The sequence below is a fragment of the Sus scrofa genome, chromosome 13 (assembly GCF_054392235.1).
Source record: "Sus scrofa isolate SSC_HxYL_T2T_F1_AM1 chromosome 13, Sscrofa_HxYL_maternal_Yorkshire_Landrace_v2.0, whole genome shotgun sequence".
Classification (NCBI taxonomy): Eukaryota; Metazoa; Chordata; class Mammalia; order Artiodactyla; family Suidae; genus Sus; species Sus scrofa.
The window spans coordinates 145,187,373-145,209,863 of record NC_139395.1 but is presented as its reverse complement, the minus strand read 5'-3'; the positions used below and the strand labels follow the sequence as shown (position 1 = coordinate 145,209,863).

General features: G+C 41.6%; 1 protein-coding gene across 7 annotated transcripts in view; it reads left to right on the top strand.

The window, feature by feature from the left end:
* The window catches only part of ATP13A4 (ATPase 13A4), a 160,196-nt gene that overhangs the window by 135,934 nt on the left and 1,771 nt on the right, over nt 1-22,491 (top strand). For 6 of the 7 annotated variants that reach the window (XR_014824550.1, XR_014824549.1, XM_084990722.1 and 3 more), the window contains 5 exons: nt 1,720-1,891; nt 2,647-2,840; nt 3,909-3,997; nt 8,252-8,332; nt 13,721-17,657. Coding sequence is in view for 4 of the 7 variants with exons in the window: in XM_084990722.1 (XP_084846848.1) it covers nt 1,720-1,891; nt 2,647-2,840; nt 3,909-3,997; nt 8,252-8,332; nt 13,721-13,933 (749 nt within the window). In the remaining 3 variants the exon portion in view is untranslated. Of the gene's footprint in view, nt 1-1,719; nt 1,892-2,646; nt 2,841-3,908; nt 3,998-8,251; nt 8,333-13,720; nt 17,658-22,491 lie in introns of those variants that run through there. The other variant, XR_014824548.1, reaches the window with a different exon arrangement.

The window sequence follows — 22,491 nt, the reverse complement described above, 5'->3', positions numbered from 1 at the left end:
CTTCCCCAGGGCTTAATATTTTTTATTTTGCTGCTTTTTGAAGACTGTAGTAGCCCATTTATTTTGTGATTTTTCTAAACTATTTTTGCAAAGATTGTATCAGTTGTCATGTGTGGTCACTAAAATCTCTGTTGCTTTAGCTTTTGTTCAGCTAGTATTTTGACAGGGACTTCATTGAATTCTGCAAGTTTAAAAACATAAACAAATCAGAGTTCCCATTATGGATCAGCAGTAACAAATATGACTAGTATCCATGAGGATGCAGGTTTGACCCCTGGCCTCGCTCAGTGGGTTAAGGATCTGGTGTGGCTGGGAGCTGTGGTGTAGGTCGTAGACATGGCTCAGATCCTGCATTGCTGTGGCTGTGGCATAGGTGGCAGCTGCAATTCCGATTTGACCCCCTAGCCTGAAAACTTCCATATGCCACAAGTACAGCTCTTAAAAACGAACAAACAAAAAACATAAATAAATCAATACCTCTTCCAGTCTTTGTAGATTTTTTCTGTGCTAGCGCCCTTCAACACTTAGCCAGGACTGTGCTGACTTTAGCAATTATCCAGGACTGAAAGCTTAGGGTTTTTCTGAGCATCTTGCCCTGGGCATGCTCATGGCTTTCTACATTCCTTAACATACACAGGTATTTTTGAATACCATAATTTTCCAAAGAAATGGTTCTTAACTTTTCTTTCTAGGCTTCAGGTCATTGTTTTATGTCTCAGCTATAATCTTTGCTCCAGGCGACTATAGGTTTGTTAGCTTATTGTGTTTTCAAGGAGTAAATGCTGCTTTTTCACCCTGAGTTGAGTTTGGTATTAGGTGAAACAGAATTGAACATCTTGTATCAGTCCTTCAGGGAGCCCCCAGACAGGTTAGAACAGATATACACAGTAATTTGTGGATAAAGTCTGCTTTTCCATTTTTGTAACCAGGGACCAGGGTCCCCTACTGGGAATACAGACAACCATCTTCAAGACTGCCTCTGAGCTAAGGAGGGAGTGGGGAAGGGCAAGTAAAAACGACTCAGAGCTTTTCTCCCATTTTTAAGTTGTCTTGGACTTGATTTAGCATTTGCTTGGTTGCTGTAAACCTTTGACTGTGTTTCAGAGTTCTGACAAAGTTGATTCCGGCAGTTTCCTCTTGTTTTTCAAGTTTCTGTGGAGGGATGGGATCTTGGGAACAATGCCAATGTGACTCCTCATTTTGTTATTAAGTATTTGAAAGCATTACTTTCTAGTGACTGTGTGTTGTTTCACTACAGAGATGTACCATAATTTACTATAAATGATGCCATGAGGAACATCTCCCTATATGTCTGATTTTTTAGCTCAGGATGAATTTCCAGAAGTGGAATAGCTATGTCAAAAATTATGAACCTTTTTCAATCTCTTCATATGTATTGCCAAATTGCCCTGCAGAAGGTATGTGTATATCAAGTTACATTTCCACAAGCAGCGTATGAGATTGTTTATCGCTTCCTCATCTCTGATTTCATAGTCTTTGCCTATTTAATAGGGGAAAAAAGGGCATTTGTGGTTGTTCTGTGTCTGCTCTTTTGAGAATTCCTCATATGACTTGAGTTTGGATTCATTCACTGTTTTACTCCCTCACTTTGTGATATATTTGAATTTGTCCATTTCCTCAGATATGTGGACCATTCTGACGAAGAATACAACATTGTTCTCTCCTCATGTACATATAAAACGTGAATTTATTTTGTAGTGAATTTGAATGGTGCCTATCCCAAGCTGGTGCCTTTCAGACCTGCAGGACGGCTCATCTCCCCACCTCTGCTGCTCTCTGTGATTCTCAACATTCTTCTCAGCCTGGCCATGCACATTGTGGGCTTCATTCTGGTTCAGAGGCAGCCTTGGTATTCCGTGGGGATGCACAGGTATGGCCACAACTTTAGAATCTCACCTTCTAATTTCTATCAAGCATCATCTAGCCTGTATGATAACAGACAAATGGGTCTTCAATCTACCAAAGGCTTTGGCTTCCTTAAGCCATTGGCAATTTTCCAGTGATCTTCTCTTCTGGGTAGCACAGTTTGGTGATATCATTCGTTGGCACTTATCTTTGCTCATCTTGTATGATATGAACTATGACCATCTTAAATATCTAGGGTGACTGTGCATTATAACTTGGCTAGGCAGCCCTAGTTTAAGTCTGATATCCTGATGAAATGACTAAACTTTTTTTCTTTCACATTCAAATATATGACTGTAGTATGGTCACCCTACTTGGAAAAGTTCAGAAATCTTAGGCAACTGGAGGGAAGAGTTATGACTTGCGTCTTTTTCTCCCATATAGCCTTAACACAAGATTAGTGCCCAATTTATTGAATAAATAACTTGTTGAATCTGTTATCTATCTGTCTGTCTGTCTATCTATCTATCTATCTATCTATCTATCTATCTATCTATCATATCTATCTATCTATTATCTATCTATCTATCTATCATCATCTGTCCATCTACCCAAAATATAGATCTATACATGCTGATTTCTTTCTCCTTACTTTTATGTATATTCTTTCCCAAAGTGTAGGCAATTATAGAAGCACTGAGGGCATGTAGTTGTGTAGTTACCAATGCTTCATAGGGACTTGTCATCTTACTTTATTAGCTTCATTGGTTTCCCTTTTAGTGCCTGCACAGTGCAAAATGAAACACTTCCAAAGTTGACTATATCTCCCACTGCTCCAGAAAAGACTGGAAGTAATGGTGTCTTCACAAGCTTTGAGAACACTACTACATGGTTCTTGGGGACAATCAACTGCATTATTGTGGCTCTTGTCTTCTCCAAAGGAAAACCATTTAGGCAGCCCACCTACAAAAACTGTGAGTAGAATTGTACTGGATCAGAGGTAAGAGGTCATCAGAGAGGAGAACAGACATTCCTGGATCATTCAAGGAGCAGTTGCAGCATTGGTGCTCAGTGAGGGTCTTCAGACTTGGACCCCAGAGCTCTATAAACACATTCTGCAGCCTTGTTTCCTGGTCCTTTTCTACCTCCGTCAATGCTGCATTGAATACTGGGGCTTCCTAATCCACCTCTTCCCTTCACTAGAAATTTGTGTCTAGCTATCACTTCATGGGATCACTACAAATTGGAAAGATGTAGTTATTTCTCTGCCTGTTAGTGCTTGTCAGAATTTATCTTGGAAGAGGTGAAGGGTCATAGTTGGAAGTATCTCTTGCCGTGAATATAATGGTTACTGTTCTGGGAGTGAGTCCAGCCTGGAGAAACCTGATTCTAAAAGATTGTTGAGGCCAAAGGACCTCTTACCTCCTTACATTTTGGGCTGAGGGTGGGGTTGTATTAAGAGAAATGGGTGGCCCGGTTAGCCTTTGGGACATTTTTCTTTTTTTTGTATAGCATCACCACTCCTCTAATTGGGAAAATTTTAAAGCATGAGTTGAAGAATCAATAGCCACATAAAAGTCTGTTTAGAGAAAGTTATTTTGCTCTTCTTCTTAGGATGAGAAAGCAGTCGAAGGCTTTCACATGATTTCAATTTAAACATTTATTTACATCCCTCCTTTTTTTTTTCCACAAGAGGATTTGAGGCAGATGATTTGCCTTAAAGAGACTCAGATACTTAGATATCTCCAAAGCATTTATTGCAAGTGTATTTTGTCCATGTTACCCAATATGTATTTCCCATTTTTATTAATTAAAATATGTAACATGCAGATGAAAATTTCCACTTGCTTCAAGGACATGCATAGAGATTGTAGAGGTGAGACGCATTGCATAGAAATGAGTACTTTTCATCTAGGATGCTGTGTTTGGATGTAGAAATCAAATAAATCTAATCAGTGTTAATCTAGAATATGTCTATCAATGGACGTGACACTCTGTACTCAGATTTCTCTAAATGATAGCCTGTGTTCTTATTTCCTCAGATATATTTGTCCTTGTGCTGCTCATACAGCTGAGTGTGTGTCTATTCATTCTATTTGCTGATATTCCAGAACTATATAGGCGTTTGGATGTAAGTCTTAACTCTGGGAAATGATGATATTTTATAGTTATATAACACCCCGTCAAAAAGCAGGTGGCAACTGCAATTGACATGGATTCTTGACACCCATTATTCTTTTGAGATGGTAGGGTTAAAAAGAATACTGAATTTGTTCCTATGGTTTATTTAAGCTGGTCAGGAAATAAAATTCTGTCTAGTTTTGATTTCAAGTATTTCAAAAGCATTGAACATTTTTCTTTTAAAAGATCCCTATAAGATTGGAAATTTCATTTATACAGTTTCTCTTTCAAATGTGAGAGAATTTTCCCTTAAATTGTTTTATTTTGAATCTACTTAAAACACTCTTCCTACCACAACTCTGAGGTTAGTTTTCAAATCTGTATTTATATCTTTTTTTTAACTCTTCAAACGTATATTTTTCTGTACGTACATAATAGTGTCTGCAAAACTTACTTTCAACAATCCATACTTTACCTCATGAACTCTCTTAAATTTTGTAATTTTGAGACAACTTTGAAACTCTGTATGAGACAGAAATTTTACATATTCAAGCAAGGGAAAATATTTATATTTCGATTCTTCCGATCTATTCTTCTTTTGAATTAGAAATTAATCATTACTAAATGTCCTTTAGGCAGATAAATAGAATACAGAAGAGATGATAAAAGGAACTGAGCTGTTAGTTCTTTGTAAAAATTACCTGTCTGCTTCTCTGTCTCAAAGATAAGTTTCATGAGGGCCAAAATCCTATCTTGTTCATTCTTGTATCACCAGTGTCTGTCAGAGAGAAGGGCATGTAATGGCAATGACAGGTGACTGATCATGTACATCAGGTTCCTAAATGTAGACAAGCATTTGGAATACATCGTGCATTCCAAACCAGCAATACCTTCACAAACCCATTGTGACTCTTGGCTTATAAACTGATATCTACATTCAGTTTTTCATTCCTTTTTTTTCTTTTTATGTATGCACCTTTTTTTCTTTTCTGGGCCAGGGGTCAAATTGGAGCTGCAGCCTACTCCATAGCCATAGCAACACCAGAACCTTAACCCACTGAGCGAGGCAAGGGATCAAACCCGCATCCTTACACAGACAGTGTTGTGAACCTCTGAGCCACAATAGGAACTCAATTTTTTCATTTTTATACTTGTATTACTGTGGTTAACAGTATAATTATATTTATGAATTAGATCAAGTACTCATAAAGATAAATAGTCTTGGCCTGCTAGTCTTCTAAATGAGTTAAAACCTCTTAATCCTGCAGAAGTTAAGGTTGCCATGTAGGATTTAGTTACACTCTATAATAGCAAAGATACTTTCAGAGGGGCTGTGTCCTTTGTTATTAAAAAATAGGGAGCGTATTTGGTTTGGACGGAACCTGTATGGAATCATTGCCAGCGCAACTTAAAAAGGTTCTCCAAAGAATTACTGTTCACCTTAAAAATAATTGTCTTATTAATAAAATTATGGGTACATTTTAGAAAATGAAAATATGCAGGCAAGAAAAACTATAACAATATTGACTATCCTTCCATCCTTGAAAATTCACGTTATAAATGTGTTTTTGACTGATTTATGAAGTTTATTTTATTTTAAATGGAATCACACTGCTTCACATCCTAGTTATTGCTTATATTTAAAAAAGAAATCCATGATTAAAAAAAGGTTTAAAAAGTAAAAGTTAGAGAATTTTTTTTTTCTTCTTAAGGCCTCACATGTGGCAAATGGAAGTTCCCAGGCTAGGGGTCAAATCAGAGCTGCAGCCACTGGCCTACACCACAACCATAGCAACGCAGGATCCCAGACACATCCGTGACCTACACCACAGCTCACACCAGTGCTGGCTCCCCAGCCCACCAATCGAGGCCAGGGATTGAACCCGCATCCTCATGGATCCTAGTTGGGTTGGTTAACTGCTAGGCCATGAAGGGAACTCCCTAAAAGTTAGAGAATTTTTGTAGTGAAAATCTCCCTCCCATCCTTGTTCCTCAACTACCAGGTCCCTTCTCCAGAGACAACTGATAACATCAGTTCATTTTACATACTTTCAGATTTATATCATGCATATGTACATATATATTTCTTATATGTATATTCTACCATGTTTTTACACAAATAGTAGCAAACTATTACATGTAACCAAGTCTTCTAAGATGGAGATGTTGAGGTGAGATGAGGCGTGTAAGAAAATCATTGGAGGAATTGCCCTTGGGATAAAAAGATTAGGACACCAGTGGAGATGGAGAGGGCACCACACTGTGATGTGGGTCTGGCCCTCGTGAAGAACAGAGAGAAGGAAGGAGAGCTGGATGGCTAGAATTTCAGACTACAGTGCAACTCCAAGAAAGTCAAGCCAAAGTTGCCCATCAGAGGTGTCTAGTGTCTCACAAGAATGAATGTGGTGGGAGTTCCCATTGTGGCTCAGCAGGTTAAGAACCCAACATAGTATCTATGAGGATGCAGGTTCAATCCCTGGCCTTGTTCAGTGGGTTAAGGCTCAAGGGTTGCCATGAGCTATGGTGTAGTTCGCAGATGCAGCTCAGATCCTGTGTTGCTGTGGCTGTGGTATAGGCTGGCAGCTGTTGCTCCAATTCAACCCCTAGCCTGGGAACTTCCATATGCCGTAGGTGCAGCCCTAAAAATAAAAAAATGAAGGAAAAAAAAAAAGAATGAATGTGGTTAGAAGCCCTGCTGTCCTCAGTTATTAGCTAGGAGCAGACCATGGGAGGTATGGCCATAGGGTGAATGTGGTGGTGGATTCTGACTGCAGCAGGTGGCGTGTGTTTGCCATTTATCCTCCCAGCAGCAGGAGATCCGGGTGGAGCATTTTCATGGCTGCCACAACCACTTACACCATCCTGCACTTTGTCCTTTCATATATTTTAGTCATGGTTCCAAATCAACACATGAGGCTCCCTCATTCTTTTTTATGCTAATATAGTATCACACTATTTATATGTATCACATATATGATACATATGCTAATATAGTATCACACTATTATATGTACCATAATTTATATATAGTCCCCTAATAAACATTAAGTCATTTATAATTTTTTATTATTTTAAACAAAGCTGTAATAAAATAACCTTACACATGTATCATTTAAGCCATGTACAATTATATCTCTAGGACTAACTCCTAAAAATGGATTTGAACTTTCAGTTTTAGTATTATTGCCCTCCATAGTCACACCAATTTTACTCCTACCAATTATACATATAAGGCAATGCATGAGGCAGTGCCAGGTGCAAGAGTACACTTGGCCTTGTTTCACTCATTCATTCATTTGTTCATCCATTCAATATATATATCATGTGACTGGGGAAGGATAGAGGGAGACACAGAGAAAGAAGGAAAGAAGACAGGTAGTGACAGCAGAATTTAGCCCTGATTACTCCATTGTGGGATCCTTGTGATGGCACAGCCCAGTCAACTGTATACACAGCTTTGAGGGTGAAGCCCTAACCAAGGGCTCAAAAGCAGAGCTCAGTGGAAGGGGATGTGGCACTAGAAAAAAGAGAGCAGCACTGCCCAGTGAGGAGGTGTGACACCCTTAGAGCCTCCTGGGAACAGAGCCACATTCCTGTATTTTCTCATAAAGCCAAAGCAAAACAAGCAAGCAAACCAAAAAACACTTCTGGAGTTCCCGTTGTAGCTCACTGGGTTAAGGACATAACATAGTGTCCGTGAGGACACAGGTGCAATACCTGGCCTCTCTCAGCAGGTTAAGGATGCAGTGCTGCCCCAAACTGTGGCATAGGTCACAGATGCGGCTCAGATCTGGAGTTGCTGTGGTTGTGGCATAGGTTGGCAGCTGCAGCTCCAATTCAGCCCCTAGCCTGGGAACTTCCATATGCTGCATGTACAGCCATAAAAAGAAAACAAACAAACAAAACGCTTTTACTATTATATTTTTACGGCAAAGTGACTAAATTTATTTCGGAAAATAAATTAGAAACTACAGAGAAAAAAAAGTTAAAAAGAAAGGAAGAGGAAAGAAAGCAACATAGTCCCCAAATCATTGGAATCACTGAGTGTAATCCATCCACATTTCCCATGCATTCATGCATAGAAATGGGTACATATATGAAAAATATATGCATGTGTATAAATGTAACCCATGTACACATATAGGCATGTGTCTATTAGGAAGGATGTAATTTGCAATCTATGAAAATATACGCTGTGAGTGCATGAAATTTTTGCAGCATAATCTCTGTATTCAGACTGACTTGCTTCTTCATCTCCCACCAGCTGCTCTGCACACCTGTCCTGTGGAGGGTCTACATTGTCATTATGCTCAGTTCCAATTTCATTGTGTCCCTTGTGGTGGAGGTAAGTGCCTTCCAGTTGCCAACCATAGGCTGAGGTGGCAGAGGTGTTCTCTGGGAGTCTGAAAAAGGAACAGCTTTAACTGACAAGGCTCAACAGTACAAGGGGCTCCTTGGCAATGTGAGCAATGGTGCTTCCTTCTGATCAATTTCAAACAAGGCATTTGTTTTCCTGTCTCTAAAGTGGAGCTGGGGAGGATGGTTTCAGGTCCTATTCATTTCCAAAATTCACAGAAGCCCTACTCAATTCATTTTTTTTTTGAAATTGAGATATGAGTCACATACTATAAGATTCACCTTTTTTAAATATAGAGTTCAGTGGTTTTTAGTATGTTTACTGAGTTGTGCAACCACCATCAATTCCAGAACATTCTCGACACCCTGAAAGAAATTCCATAGCCATTGGCAGTTACTCTTTATTTTCCCTTCTTCCCACTTCACCCCCTGGCAACCACTAATCTACTTTCTTTCTCTATGGATTTGCCTATTCTCGACATTTCATATAAAGGGAAATCATACAATATGTGGCCTTTTGTGTCTGGCTTCTTTCACTCAACAACTTGTATTATTTTTGCTTTACAGATGGGAAATGAAATTCATAGTGAGCTTTTCCTGGCTTTTGCTCTTTATGCTCCATTTCCTCAGTAAAATGAGCTTGTGTTCTCTGTTTCCCTGGCTACATGCTTCACTCTCTCCATTTCCTAAAGCCCACTCTTGGGGAGGTGGCACCCAGGAAAAGACATCCATTTTGAAGGAGAGATGAGCTGTAAGACTCAATTTGTTCCCATTCCGGCTCTCACTTACAAACCCAGGTTTGTTCCAGGGACGGGGGATTCAGAGTGGGCTGGATGCACCTGGGGCCTCACGTGCTGGCAGGATTTCGTAGGCAGGAGCTCAAAGAACCATCCTTATTAAGCAGGGTAAGGGTTGCACAGGAGGTGGTGCAGGAGCCAGAAGGAGGGTTAGGAACATCTTATTGTTTGCTGAACCAGGGCTTCTCAAACTTGAGTGGGCTTTAGGATTCCCTGGAGAGCTTGTTAAAACACAGCCTGTCCAGCCCTGGCCATATCTGAATCAGCATATCTGACCCAATAGGTTTGCAGTGGACACAGGTCTTTGTTTCTAATAAGTTGCCAGGTGATTCTGATGCAGCTGACTTGGGGACCACACTGAGAAGTACTACATTAAACCGGATAGTCCCCAAAGCCACCAAATTAATAAAGGAGAGTCCCTGTGGGAGCCCTCTTATGGAGTTGCAGAAAGATGGTCCTTGTCCATTAAGGGATCGTCTTATGTATATATCCTGTCCCTGTGTGTGATCACATTATTTCCTCTGCTTGCTACGGCTTTCCCCTTTTCTGCGCATTGAAATACCATTCTGTCCTCTATGGCATGACTGTGGTATCATCCTGTTCATGAATTTTTCCTGATGTGTGGATCAGTTAGACAAGCGTCAAAACTCAGATAGTAGTGGCTTAAATAATAAAGATACTTATTGATTCAGTTAACAAGAAGATTGGAGGTAAGTGGCTTCAGGTCTAGTTTAGAGACTTGATGGCATCATTGGGCTCTAATCCTTCAAACTTTCTGTCTCACTCTCCTTAGATGTTGACTTTTCATGTTTGTGCTTATTGCTTACGGTACCAAGCTAGCTCCCATGTGGCTTAGTGTTATGTCTGTTTTCAGTGCAGGGGAAAAAAAAAAAAAAAAAAATAGAAGGAGAGACACCAGCAAGCTTTCTCTCCCTCAAGTATGAATTTTTTTTTTTTTTTTTTTTTTTTTTTTTTTTTTTTTTTTTTTAGGGCTGCCCCTGCGGCATATGGAGGTTCCTAGGCTAGGGGCTGAATTGGAGCTGCTGCTGCCAGCCTATGCCATAGCCACAGCAATGCAGGATCCGAGCTCTCATCCTGCAACCTGTGCCACAGCTCAGGACAACGCTGGATCCCTGACCCACTGAGTGAGTCCAGGGATGGAACCCACATTCTCTTGAATACTAGTCGGATTCATTCCACTGAGCCACGACAGGAACTCCCTGAACCTTTTATCAGGAAGAAAAAAATTTTCCACAGCCCACCATTGGACTTCCTCTTGTGCCTCATTTCTTAGAACTCTGTCTCATTGTCATCTTTAGTAGAAAAGGATTCTAGGAAAGTGGATCTCTGCCAAAAATTTAGACAGATTGGCTTATGATTTTTAAAAATCATAAACAGGAGGACAAGTTAGAAGGAATGGAGGAATGAGCTCTGCTATAATCCCCCAGCAGGAAGCCATTCTGCTGTCAGTATATTTGCAGTTAAGAACCTATCTGTGGGAGTTCCCATTGTGGCTCAGTGGTTAACGAATCTGACTAGGAACCGTGAGGTTGCAGATTTGATCCCTGGCCTTGCTCAGTGGGTTAAGGATCCGGTGTTGCTATGAGCTGTGGTGTAGGTTGCAGACGTGGCTTGGATCCCACATTGTTGTGGCTGTGGCGTAGGCTGGTGGCTACAGCTCTGATTAGACCCCTGGCCTGGGAACCTCCATGTGCCGAAGGAGAGGCCCTAGAAAAGACAAAAACATGACTAAAATAAATAAATAAATAAAACCGTAGCTGTGGAGTGTTCTACCTGGGTTTGAATCCTGGTTCCACCCTTTCTATCTATCTGACTTTGGTCAAGTTACTGCACTTCTCTGTTTCTGTAAAATGGTGATAATAGTGGTACCTTATCTCACAAAATGGTATCTTATCTCACCTCGTGAGCCTGAAATGTAAATAATGAAAAAACTTATGCTTAGTAAGTATAAACCATGATTATTATATTATCTCTGGTGGTACTTACCATTCCTCCCTTTGTATCTATCCATCACTTCTTTGTTCACTCTTTCCATAAGTGTCTGTTGAACACATGATATATCCTAGGGCATGATGTGAAAGGGCTAAGAAGGAGGGGCAGAGGTCACGAGCCACAGGGAGAAAGAGGACAAGCATTAGAGTTATTTGGGTATAAATTTCTGTTTTCGCTTGCCATTAAACTGTGGTGGCAAGAAGTCATCTTAGTAGCTATAGCACCTGAAACCCTGCTTTAGACTAATAGAAGCTGGGTAAATGTTCATTCAATTATTCGAGGAAAGAAGTGAGCCTGCCCAGCACCACCTCACCCCCCCCACCCCCGCCACTCCCACCCCACCCCCACCCCATCCCCCACCCCCTGCAGTGGAGAGGGTAATTTGATACTCAGGAAACTAATCTGTTAACAAGCAGGGAAGCTAATGTGAATAGCTTTAACAACCCCCTTTCTGTTACATATGCACTTGTGTGTGTGTGTGTGTATGTATACACACATACATGAATTATTTGAATAGCCTGTTGGAAGAGCTCATGTGATGAAGGGTTTTTTGTTTGTTTGTTTTGTTTTAAAGAAATGAATATCATCAAAGCATTCCTTTTGTTTCTAGTTCTTCATCTAATTTACAATGTAGAGTAATAGGACAGATGGCTTTCTTTGGTTTCCCTTTTCAGAGCTGCAAAGTCATACATTACTAGAATTGTAAAAGTGCTCAAGACATGCTGTAGAGCACTAAAGTTTTCGTGTGTGTGTGTGTGTGTGTGTGTTCGTTTATTTTGTCTAAAGCCTGATAAGATTTCCTGGGCATAACTTAGATTTTTAAACCTTTAATTGGACACCTATGATGCTGCCTTACCTCAGCTCTAAGGAAAACTACTGTTCTCTTGTTAATTAAGGAGGACAAAAAAACCTTGCTGAGGGAAAATAGGGGAACTGGTCTGGCTAGGTGACCCCTGAGCCTTGCAGGATGCCGATGAGATGGCTTTGTGAGTGTTTATTAGCCTATTAGCAGAGGACTAGTTTTTAGAGAAATATTCAGACTATCTATTCTCCATTATTTTCATGGGCAGTAGACACAGATGTCAAAGATGGGTGGATTTTGGGGTTCCTGTCGTGGCTCAGTGGTTAATAAATCCCACTAGGAACCATGAGGTTGCGGGTTCGATCTCTGGCCTTGCTCAGTGGGTTAAGAATCTGGTGTTGCCATGAGCTGTGGTGTAGGTTGCAGACACGGCTCAGATCGTGCATTGCTGTGGCTGAGGTGTAGGCCCATGGCTACAGCTCCGATTGGACCCCTAGCCTGGGAACCTCCATATGCCATGGGTGCAGCCCTAGAAAAGGCAAACACACACACACACACACACACACACACACACACACACACACACACACACACACACAAAAGAAGAAGAAGAAGAAAAAAAAAAGATGGGTGGATTTTAGGAAACTACTATGTCTAGCAAAGTTTCTTATAGAATTGTGCAGAATTAACTCTTTCAGTTTAGCAAATGTACCACTGGTAGACACCAAAGCCAGTTCTATTTCTGTGGGACAGCCTGGCTCCTCATATTTTCCTCTTTGTTCCTTTCATGGTAACTTCAACGATGGTCAACCTCTGTAACCACAAATGATTTTAAAAAATGAAATTCACTTAATAACCCTTCACACATTCTGAATTGTAAGTTATAACTTGGGCTTTATTCAAGGCTCAGTCCAACTCATGAAATAAAATAGTAGTCCCAAATGTTTTCAAAAAGACATGTCTTTTGCAATCCTAAAACACACACACATACACACACACACATTGCAATGAAATATTTGTAGGTAAAGGTGGAAGCTTATTTGAACAGGGCCACAATGCACAGCACTGAATAGTTGAGAAGAATGGTAATGGGAGGCAGCTATGCCATGCCCTGCCCTGCATTGTGATGGGAGTTACATAATCCTCATGACAAGGAACATAAGAAGCAGGAATTGTTATTTCTAATCTCTGAGGCTCTGATGGGGTAATTACTTCGCCCACAGTACATATCAGAGCTGGGACTCTAATCCAGATCTATACAGCTCCAAGACTATGAAATTTTATCTACCTGCGTTCATTACTGTGAATACAGAGATATGCCAGGGTAGGCCAAAACCCCACCATAAATTGGTATATCTTTCTATAGAGTCAATACTATATTTGGTAGTAAGTAATTCTAAATGTCATGTATATTAAATTAAATATGTATGTAATATGGAGTGGGCTTCAGAGTTGGATACTTTTATATTTAATTTATATACAAAATTTAGAAGTGATTTCATCCTTAAGGCCAATGACTTCAAGCTATGTTTCTGGATTCTTGAAACTATGTACTTCTCTCTTCTCCCAGAAGGTTCTTAAGAGGAAAAGTTGAAGACAGCATGATCTATTTCATAAAACCTGGTTTTGTCAGAGGCTCAAGTTCCTTGTCAAGCTAGATTGAAATAGCCAATGTGGTAGTGCCTTGAGGGGGGCGGTCTATGGAATGCTGTGTTCTGGAAACACTTAACCTCTGATTATAAAGAGTAACTCTTTTATTTTGCAGGAAGCCATTATTGAAAATAGAGCCCTGTGGATGATAATCAAAAAATGTTTTGGCTATCAATCAAAAAGCCAGTATCGAATATGGCAGAGGGCCTTGGCAAATGACCCCAGTTGGCCCCCGATAAACCAGACCTCCTACTCTGATATGTCAGGGTATGGCCCGGGAGTGTCTTACAGCAACCCCGTATTTGAGAGCAACGAGGACCAACTTTGAAGGCAATGTGATACCCAAATTTATATATCATAGAAACAATGACAAAAGGGACCTGTTTCAGTGATTTTTTTAAGCAATGAGACTCTTGCAATATCAGCTGGAGTTTTTGGAATCAAAAACCTACCCAATCATGGTGACAAATTAAAGTCTTTTTGATAAAATGCTTTCTACAGATCAGAAAACTGCCCTAGGAGAGTGCTTTTCTCTTGGCTTCTGAAAATATTAGAGGTATTCAGTGACTCAAGAATGGCCCAGGGATGGCAATGGGCCAAGAGTTTGGGAGGCTGGAAGAGAAGGAGAATATGTAATTTGTCTTTTTAGATAATATATTTTTAAAATGAGTTGAGGGAAAGTAACATAGAATTGTAACATGTTAAGGATCATTTTTGAATTCTTAGTTCATTGATGGAAAAAAAAATGCATGAGAACCATCACACCAATCCTCACTGTCTGGTTTCCTTTCCTTTGTGGAACTTTTCAGATTTGAGATGTCTCCTTCTATTTCTGTCCTTCCCTTACATATTAGTCAGGATAGGCTAAGCTATTGCTGCAATAACAAACAGCTCCAGTATCTCCGTGTCTAACACTCAAGAGTACCTTTCTTGGTCCAGATGCCTCTTTAGCATAGCTCTCCTCAGAGTGGAACTACCACAGAAGACATGGAGTCTGTGAACACATGGAGCAAGGCTCCAATCTGATGGTTCCACCAACACAACACGAGGACTCCTTGTGTTCTGTGATGAGGGAAGGAAGATGGAGGCTCTTCACTGTGCCAAAGTGGGGGATACATCTCAACCATCACTCACACCTCATTAACCAGGGATTTGGCAAAGGATCCGGGAAGTACAGTCTCCTGTATTTAGGGCTAGCTTCATGGGTGTATGATTTGGCATTCACACAGGGCCTCATGCTTGGACGGGCCCCCTACCTGGATTAGTACTCTGCTCTTGCCATCTTGAAATTCTTAATTTTTGCACTGGGCCCCGCAAACTATAAAATTGACCTGGCTTGTATTCCTGGGAAAGAAAGGAAAGTAGTACACATCACACAGTGCTCATACCATCCACTAAAGTCTACATCTCCTGACCCTGTGAACCTCTATGTTTTAGAAATGCTTTATCTTACATGCCCAACTCCAGGAATTTTCATTCCTTGGCTCTATTATTTTTGAGAAAAGTTACCTCTTGTGCTACAACCTTATATATTATCCCTCACAGAAGTCTCCTATAGCCTACACATCTCTTAAGTTTGAGGCTTTGGTTTTCAGAAAACAAAAATGTCCCTTATTTTATCACTACTATAATTTGCTTATATTGGATTCATTCAGCCTAGAAAACATTCAGGTTTCTGTTAGCTCAGCAGACAACACAGAATTCTAGGAAAATGCCCACAAATAGTATTTTAAAGCAAAAGCAACATTTTCATGGTAAACATCAAATCCTAAGTGAGTAGTTCTGGGCTGGGAGTCCCTGGATGGCTTTGCTTCTTACCAAGAGCATCTGCAAGGCTTCCCTTCCTCCTTCAGCTCAGGCTGAACTCCTAAGTGTGGCCAGTGGCCCTGTGATTGTAGACAATTTTGGGAACAAGGTGTTTGCCAGCCACAAAGTTACCTTGTTGCTTCTAGTTTTAAAATAAGGTGTGAAGAATCATTAAAACAGGTGGCAGGGAGTTCCCTTTGTGGCTCAGGGGTAACGAACCTGACTAGTATCCATGAGGATGCAGCTTTGATCTCACTAGGAACCATGAGGTTGTGGGTTCAATCCCTGGCCTCCCTCAGTAGGTTAAGGATCCGGCGTTGTGTAGGTCACAGACACAGCTTGGATCCTACATTGCTGTGACTGTGGTGTAGGCTGGCAACTGTAGCTCCAGTTCGACCCCTAGACTGGGAACTTCCATATGCCACAGGTGTGGCTTAAAAAGCAAAACAAAGAAAAACAGACAGTTGCTAGGATCATTGTCTTCCTAGGTTCAGAAAGAAATGTTTCCTTTTACAAAGTCAGTCTCAGGGCAGGGTGTATGGTGTGATCTCATAGTCAAACAGAGTGAATTTTTTCCTTACCAGTGATAGGGCAGATCTGAATGTCTTTTTCTAAAACTGATAGTTTTTTTCATTTTTCAAAAGTTATGGGCAGGGGCAAGCTGGAGACAGTCTACAGCCTAGCGACAAGCAAGAGTGGGGTGCCCTGTTCATACTCTGAAGAACCCCTCACCAAGTGCTGCCATTTCCACTAGTCACCTGAACTGCATAATTCCTCTGGAACTCAGACAAGAAAGGGTCGATCATTCCCCACTTTAGAGCTGAGATTCAGGGAGAGGGGCACATACCCAGACCTCAAACACAAATCTTCTGTTACCTCCAAATACCTCCTACATACTAAGCTCCAACTGGGCACAGTACATTGTGCCATCTCACAGTCAAACAAAGAGTGAATTTCTTCCTTGCCAGCTATTAAGACCTGGAGCTTCTGCTCAAATGAATGCCAGGCAGCCCGCCAGCCTTGGGCTAGAGGTGTGTTCCAAACAAAATGAAACCCCAAACTACAGCTTTCTGTGTTTTTTCCTGCAACTCTGGGTCGCTTTTGTCTTAATCGGAGATGATTTCATCTTCAGCAATTCACACACAGTTGGCAGGGAGCAGGGAAGGAGAACGCGATTCCCCACTAGCCAAACAACTCTCAAATCTTTGCCGAAAGGGACTGATTCTAAAGATGGTTCTTGAGACTAACTGTATCTTAGAGGCAGTAAGTGAAAGAGCAGGGAGCACTTAGCCTGGAAAAATGGGGATTCAGGGGTCTCCAGAATTGTATTCAAATACTTGAAGGGGTTACCATGAGAGAGAAAGCTCTGACCTGGATGGGGTGGCACCACCAGGTTGCCAAGAGCACCCAGTGGTGGCAGTGACCTCAGGCTGACATGGAAAATCACCGCCCTAACAGTCAGCACTGCCAGAAGTGGAAGCTGGTGACCTCAAGAGGTGGGCACTCTGTGACAGTGGTTGTTCCAGTGGATATTCAAAGGTCAATTCGCAAAGGAAGTCACGTATCAGATGAAACTCAATGACCTGCAGGATCCCTTTCAGGCTTGATATGCCCAGTGTCTCCATGTTACACTGGGATGGGAACTATTTACTACTTCTGCCCAGGCAGAACGTCACACTGATCCCATGGGGGGCTGGGCAGCGGAGGTCCCATAGTGTGGACGCACAGGCGGACTTCTCTGTATCTTGGAATGTGGCTTCTGATGGGGACAGGAACCTAGAAAAGAGGTGCACAGTGAGGGGTCCTGACTACCAAATTGACAGCTGAGTGATATTTCAGATGTGTTTATTTTCTTAGAAAAAGATGTTTAGAAATTTGAGGAAAAGAACAGGGGAAAGTGCCCCAAACCCAAGGGCAGCGCTGCCTGGGCCAAGTATGCTTCTCTGACCAGGACTTGGAAGAGAAAAGGACACAGTCACCTGCTCCAAATCATTTGAGAGTGTCCCCTGAATGTTCACTCCAAGGTATACAGCTCCTAGCCCATAGCGAAGAACCCTGACTCTAGGCTCTCCTCACTAAATTTGGAGTCATGGAAATAGAGAATGGAACTACGTCCATGCCGTCTGTGTCCTATGTGCTCATAGAAGTGTGTGTTATACACTTGAAGATGTGATGACTAGGAAAAGTGACTATTTATTCAGAGCCTTGTATGTAGTTTATGTTATAATAAATTATTTTGTACAAAAGAAGCCAGTAAAATCTGTCATTCTGTTGTTCTGAAACCAGTCTCTCCTTCTCTCCCTCTCCCTCCTCCCCCTCTCCATCTCTCTCCAGTGAAGTCCTTCACTCAGGCTAATAAAATAGTGTGGTCTCCTCTAGTAATGATGAATCAAAGCAACATTTTTACAAAGTTCCAAGCATTTCTAACACTGCATATGCTATTACTTCCTGCTTTGTTACAGGCTGATACAGTCTCCAAAATACTTTCATAAACGTTCTTTCATTGAAGCCCATAACAATCCTAGGAGGAAGGCAGGGCAAGGATGACTATCCTCCTTCTTTTTATAAGGAACCAGACCTTCTAAAGGCTCAGTAACTTGTTCCAGAGCGCACAGCTCATGAGTGGAGTTTGCTGGAGCTGGATTCAGACACAGGACCTCTGCCAGCAAAGTCTATTGTTTTCCCCAGGAGGAAAATTTACTGATGGTTGTACAACTATAAATATGATACAATTTATTCAAGTATTAAAAAATAAAAGGCTGAAAAGAAAAAGAAACTTTTTAGCACCAACAAACAAGGAAGCAAGGCAACTATCCAATGGCTTGCCATCAGGAGTATGATTTCCTCCAGAAAGAGATTGTAGTTTCTTCTAGGTGTTCTCTTACACCCAACCATCAATCACAAGAAGGTGCACTCCCACAGCTGAGAGAGTAAAATTGGAAAACCAGAGCCTGTGGCATGAGATGAGCTAAAGCTCTTGCTTCTGCCCTAGGTCCCCAGAAGCAGAAACCTGTTCCTCTGCCTGAACTTTGCTAAGCCCTGCTTTGTGCAGTTTTGAGGGTTTTATGGATTTCCTCTCTGCTTTGCAGTACGCCTACTTCCTTATGTTAAAAAAGAAAAAAAGCCTTGAATATTGCTGCCACATGACATTGTCTGTCCTTTGGGTTCCATTAGACTTGTTAAAATGACCTGCTAAACTTTATCCACAAAATGACTTTCTTCAAAATTGAACAAACATACAAACAACATTGAGGGAGTTCCCATTGTGGCTCAGTGGAAATGAACCCAACTAGTATCCATGAGGACACAGGTTCAATCCCTGGCCTTGCTCAGTGGGTTAAGAATCTGGCATTGCTGTGAGCTGTGGTGTAGGTTTCACACAAAGCTCAGATCCAGGGTTGCTGTGGCCAGCAGTTGTAGTTCCAATTAGATCCCTAGCCTGGGAACCTCCATATGCCATGGGTGTGGCCCTAAAAGCAAACTAAATAACTAAATAAATAAATAAAAAGCAAACCCACACACACAAACAAAAAACCACACCTCTCCTGGAGGTGCTGAGAGAGCCTCAGGAATGAGCCACGTTGGCTTTCCCAAACATGTCAAGCATGTTCCTTTCTCAAGAAGACCGCATTTGCCACCCCTATTGCCTTGATTGATCTCCCCACTCCAGCAGCCCCCACCCTCATGGCTGACTCCTCCTTCAGGTCTCAGCTCTCTGGTCACTTCTTCAAAGAAGTCTGACCTGACCTGACCTGACCTATTTATCCAAACATGTCTTCACCCAACTAGCTTGGCTTGTTTTCTCCGTAATACTTGCACAACACTCAGGAGACTGAGGTTGAAGAAAATCCCAATTGTTCAAGATCACACATTTAGGAAACTGGTGGCTTGGGTCTAAAATCCAAGTCTACTGGTTTCCAAATCAAAGTCCTTCATGTTCTTCTCCTTAGCCAGATTCTGTGAATCAAATCAGCTTATCCACTGGGAAAAAGAGTGTGACATGTGGTAGAGGATTGTCCATGGTGGGACTGAGTCCACTCAAGGGCTAACCCAGGTCCTCTTAGCTCTATTTCCTTGCTGTCTCCTTCCAATTCTCTCTCCTTGACTCCATGGACAATCTGACAAAATACTGGCCTGTGATGAAAGCTGTGCACATGTGGGCTAGGAAAACACAATTGCATTTGAAGTTGTGGATAAGGGTGACTATGCTGCAGGAAGGACTCACATATGTTGCATGTATTACATGTTGCACAACTCGGGGGGGACCACTCACATTGTATCAAGCCAAAAATGTTGGCTCTGTGTGATATCATGAAGGCTTTGTGGGTAAGTGAGGATTTTTCCTTTTGTAACCACAAACATGAGTATGCAATGAAAAGTCCGACCCATCACCCTTCCAATCAGTTCTTAAAGTCCCTACAAGCTGTCTTGGTGGTATCTCTCATGTAGAATCTACTCTCCTCCTAGCTGTTGGCCACCTCCTGTTTGAATATAAGAGTATCTTAACCGGTCTCCCCAACTGAGGTCTCTTCTATTTTTGCTTCTCAAGTTCCCTATGAATTCTATAGTCCAACTCTGATCATGCCATGTTCATGGTCAGAAACCCTTCATAGTCTACATTATCTATGAAATAAAATACACATTGTTTAGTAAGGACCTGAGGACCCTTTGCACTGGCCACATCTGGCCTCATCGAAGCCATTTCTCCTTCTCTTTTGCCTACAAAGAAGCAAATTATTATTCCCAGCACTTAGTAACTCCCTTATTCCCAGCATACAGTAACCACTTTCCCACCTCAATACCTTTACTCATGCTGTTTTCTCTTTGGAGTGATCAAAAAATATCTCCATGCATCTAAATACCACCTATTTCTCAAGACCCAATTAGAATACCGCTGGATCTGCCAAGCCAAAAGGAGATCTCTTTCATGGGCATGTGCATCACACTCTACAAAGCCATCCTTTATAGCAGGCAGCTCTTTTTACTTTGTCTTATGGTCCTGTAGTGTTTTAACTTCTTCCAACTCCTACGCAACCCCAGTTTAACTAGAGAGCACATTCTCTGGGGGGTATGGACCAAGCTTGATTCATTTCATCTCCCCACTCTGCGTCCAGCACAGGGCCATGGTTGGGACTCCATAAGCAGCTGTGGCATGATTGAATAAAAAAACATAATCATTGGGACATTTTGTTGATTTATTTCTCCTCCTTTGTCTGTGAACATCTGTTTTCTATTCAGTACAAAGGCTTAACTACAACAATAGGACTATGAATAAAAGCAACCCAAACTACAAAGTATAGTGATTCCAATGTTGTGCTTAATGAGTTTGGCTGTACATTTATATAGTGGGTGTGGGGAGTGAGCTGGGACTTAGAAGATCTAGGTAAATGCTATAAAGATTATCTCATATGTAGAGGACACTAGAGGTTTACTTGTGAGTGCAAAGACTTTCCTAGGAAGATACTTAACCCAAGGGAAAAGAGAATGGAGGTAAGCAAACTTGAGTGAAAACTAAACATTGGAAATTAGGGAAAAGGGGTAAAGTTCAAGTACAACTGACTATGTGTTTTTTAATCTGTTCTCTGGGTTCACCCTACCTTTACCAAGTTTTGCAAGGGCCTGAGGAAGAGAAAGGTATGATGAAATGAGAGAGATAGAGTTAGAGATAGAGATAGGGATAGGGATGAAGGTAAGGCTGGAGATAAAAATAAGGATAAGGACAGGAATAGAAATAGAGGTAGAGATTGGGATAGGGATATTGATAGAGATTGAGATGGAGATAGAGATAGAAATAGAGATAGGAACAGGGATGGAAATAGAAATAGAGGCCCACTCTGTGGTTAATGTGTCAGAGAGTAATAAAGGCAGGGTGGAGGGAATCCATCTGTGGTCTCTGTCAGTTGGCTGTTCAAGCACCGGAGGAAGAGGCATTTTGCTAATGGCTGATAGTGTCACACAGAGATACATAGGTGTTATGAACAGTCTGAGCATGTCTCCAAATGGCTAAGGGAAGTAGAAAGTGGCTAAAGGAGACAGAGAATGGGGAGGTGGGACTTGAAGTGGTATGCAATTTGTGGTCCCCTGCAACCAATCTCAGGGTCAGATAAAACCCGCAGAAACCTCATGGAAGCGGCAGAGATCATCTCAGAGTGGCATTCTGGTCTGTGCAGGAGGGAAGGGCATGCTGTCACCATGAGCCCTGGGTTCAGCATTCCGTGGACCTTCTCAGTGACTGAGGAGGGACTTCAGCACAGCATTGTTTCTGTGATGTTGTTTTTGACTATGGTCCCAGGTTTATGTGACCAGAGAAACATAGGCTATAAAGATAAGAGGGATACTTCCTCAGGATGTGAAGGCTCATCTGGTGAAAATGAAGGCAGGAACACTTAGGGGGAAAGTACTCCAAGAAAGTGGCTCGGAGCCCCAATATCACACTGTGTTCTTGATCTGGACAAAGTGCAAGGTAAGAGGGCTCCATAGCTATCTGAAAGCTGAGTCAGTTCTTTCCTGACCCAGCCCAAGTTTAGCCTTGAGAAGTTGAAAGGACCTCAAGAATTCAGCCACAATCCATGACTAATTGGAAACTGGTTTGATCTGGGCACAGTTTTATACAATCAGATATCTCCTGAGAAGGAGTCTATCATTTGACTTGGTCTGGATACCAAGAGCTGTACTTAGGAAAGGCCAAATATTCGCATCTGCCCTCACCTCACCCTAGCACAGCTGTTGTTCCAGGGCAGAGCAGGGCTCAGGCCTGCACCTGGAACCTTTTAGAGGCAGGAGCAGAGCAGGCCTTTGGGGCATAGAAACAGCCATGCTACTGAGGTCATGGGCTCTTGACAAGTACGTCATGTTGGACCTCATCTCTGGGCCACGCAGCACTTTGATAAGGTCAATTTCAAAAGTGTCTCTTGGAGTCAGACAGGTCTGAGCTCTGATCCATACTTCTTCAATTTGTGATTTTGAGCAAATTAATGACTATGTCTACATCTTAGTTCCCCAGGCCATTGGCATGAGAATATTATTTATGACTTCCTTCCTAACTGCAGACATCAAAGGAGACTAAATATGGCACATAAT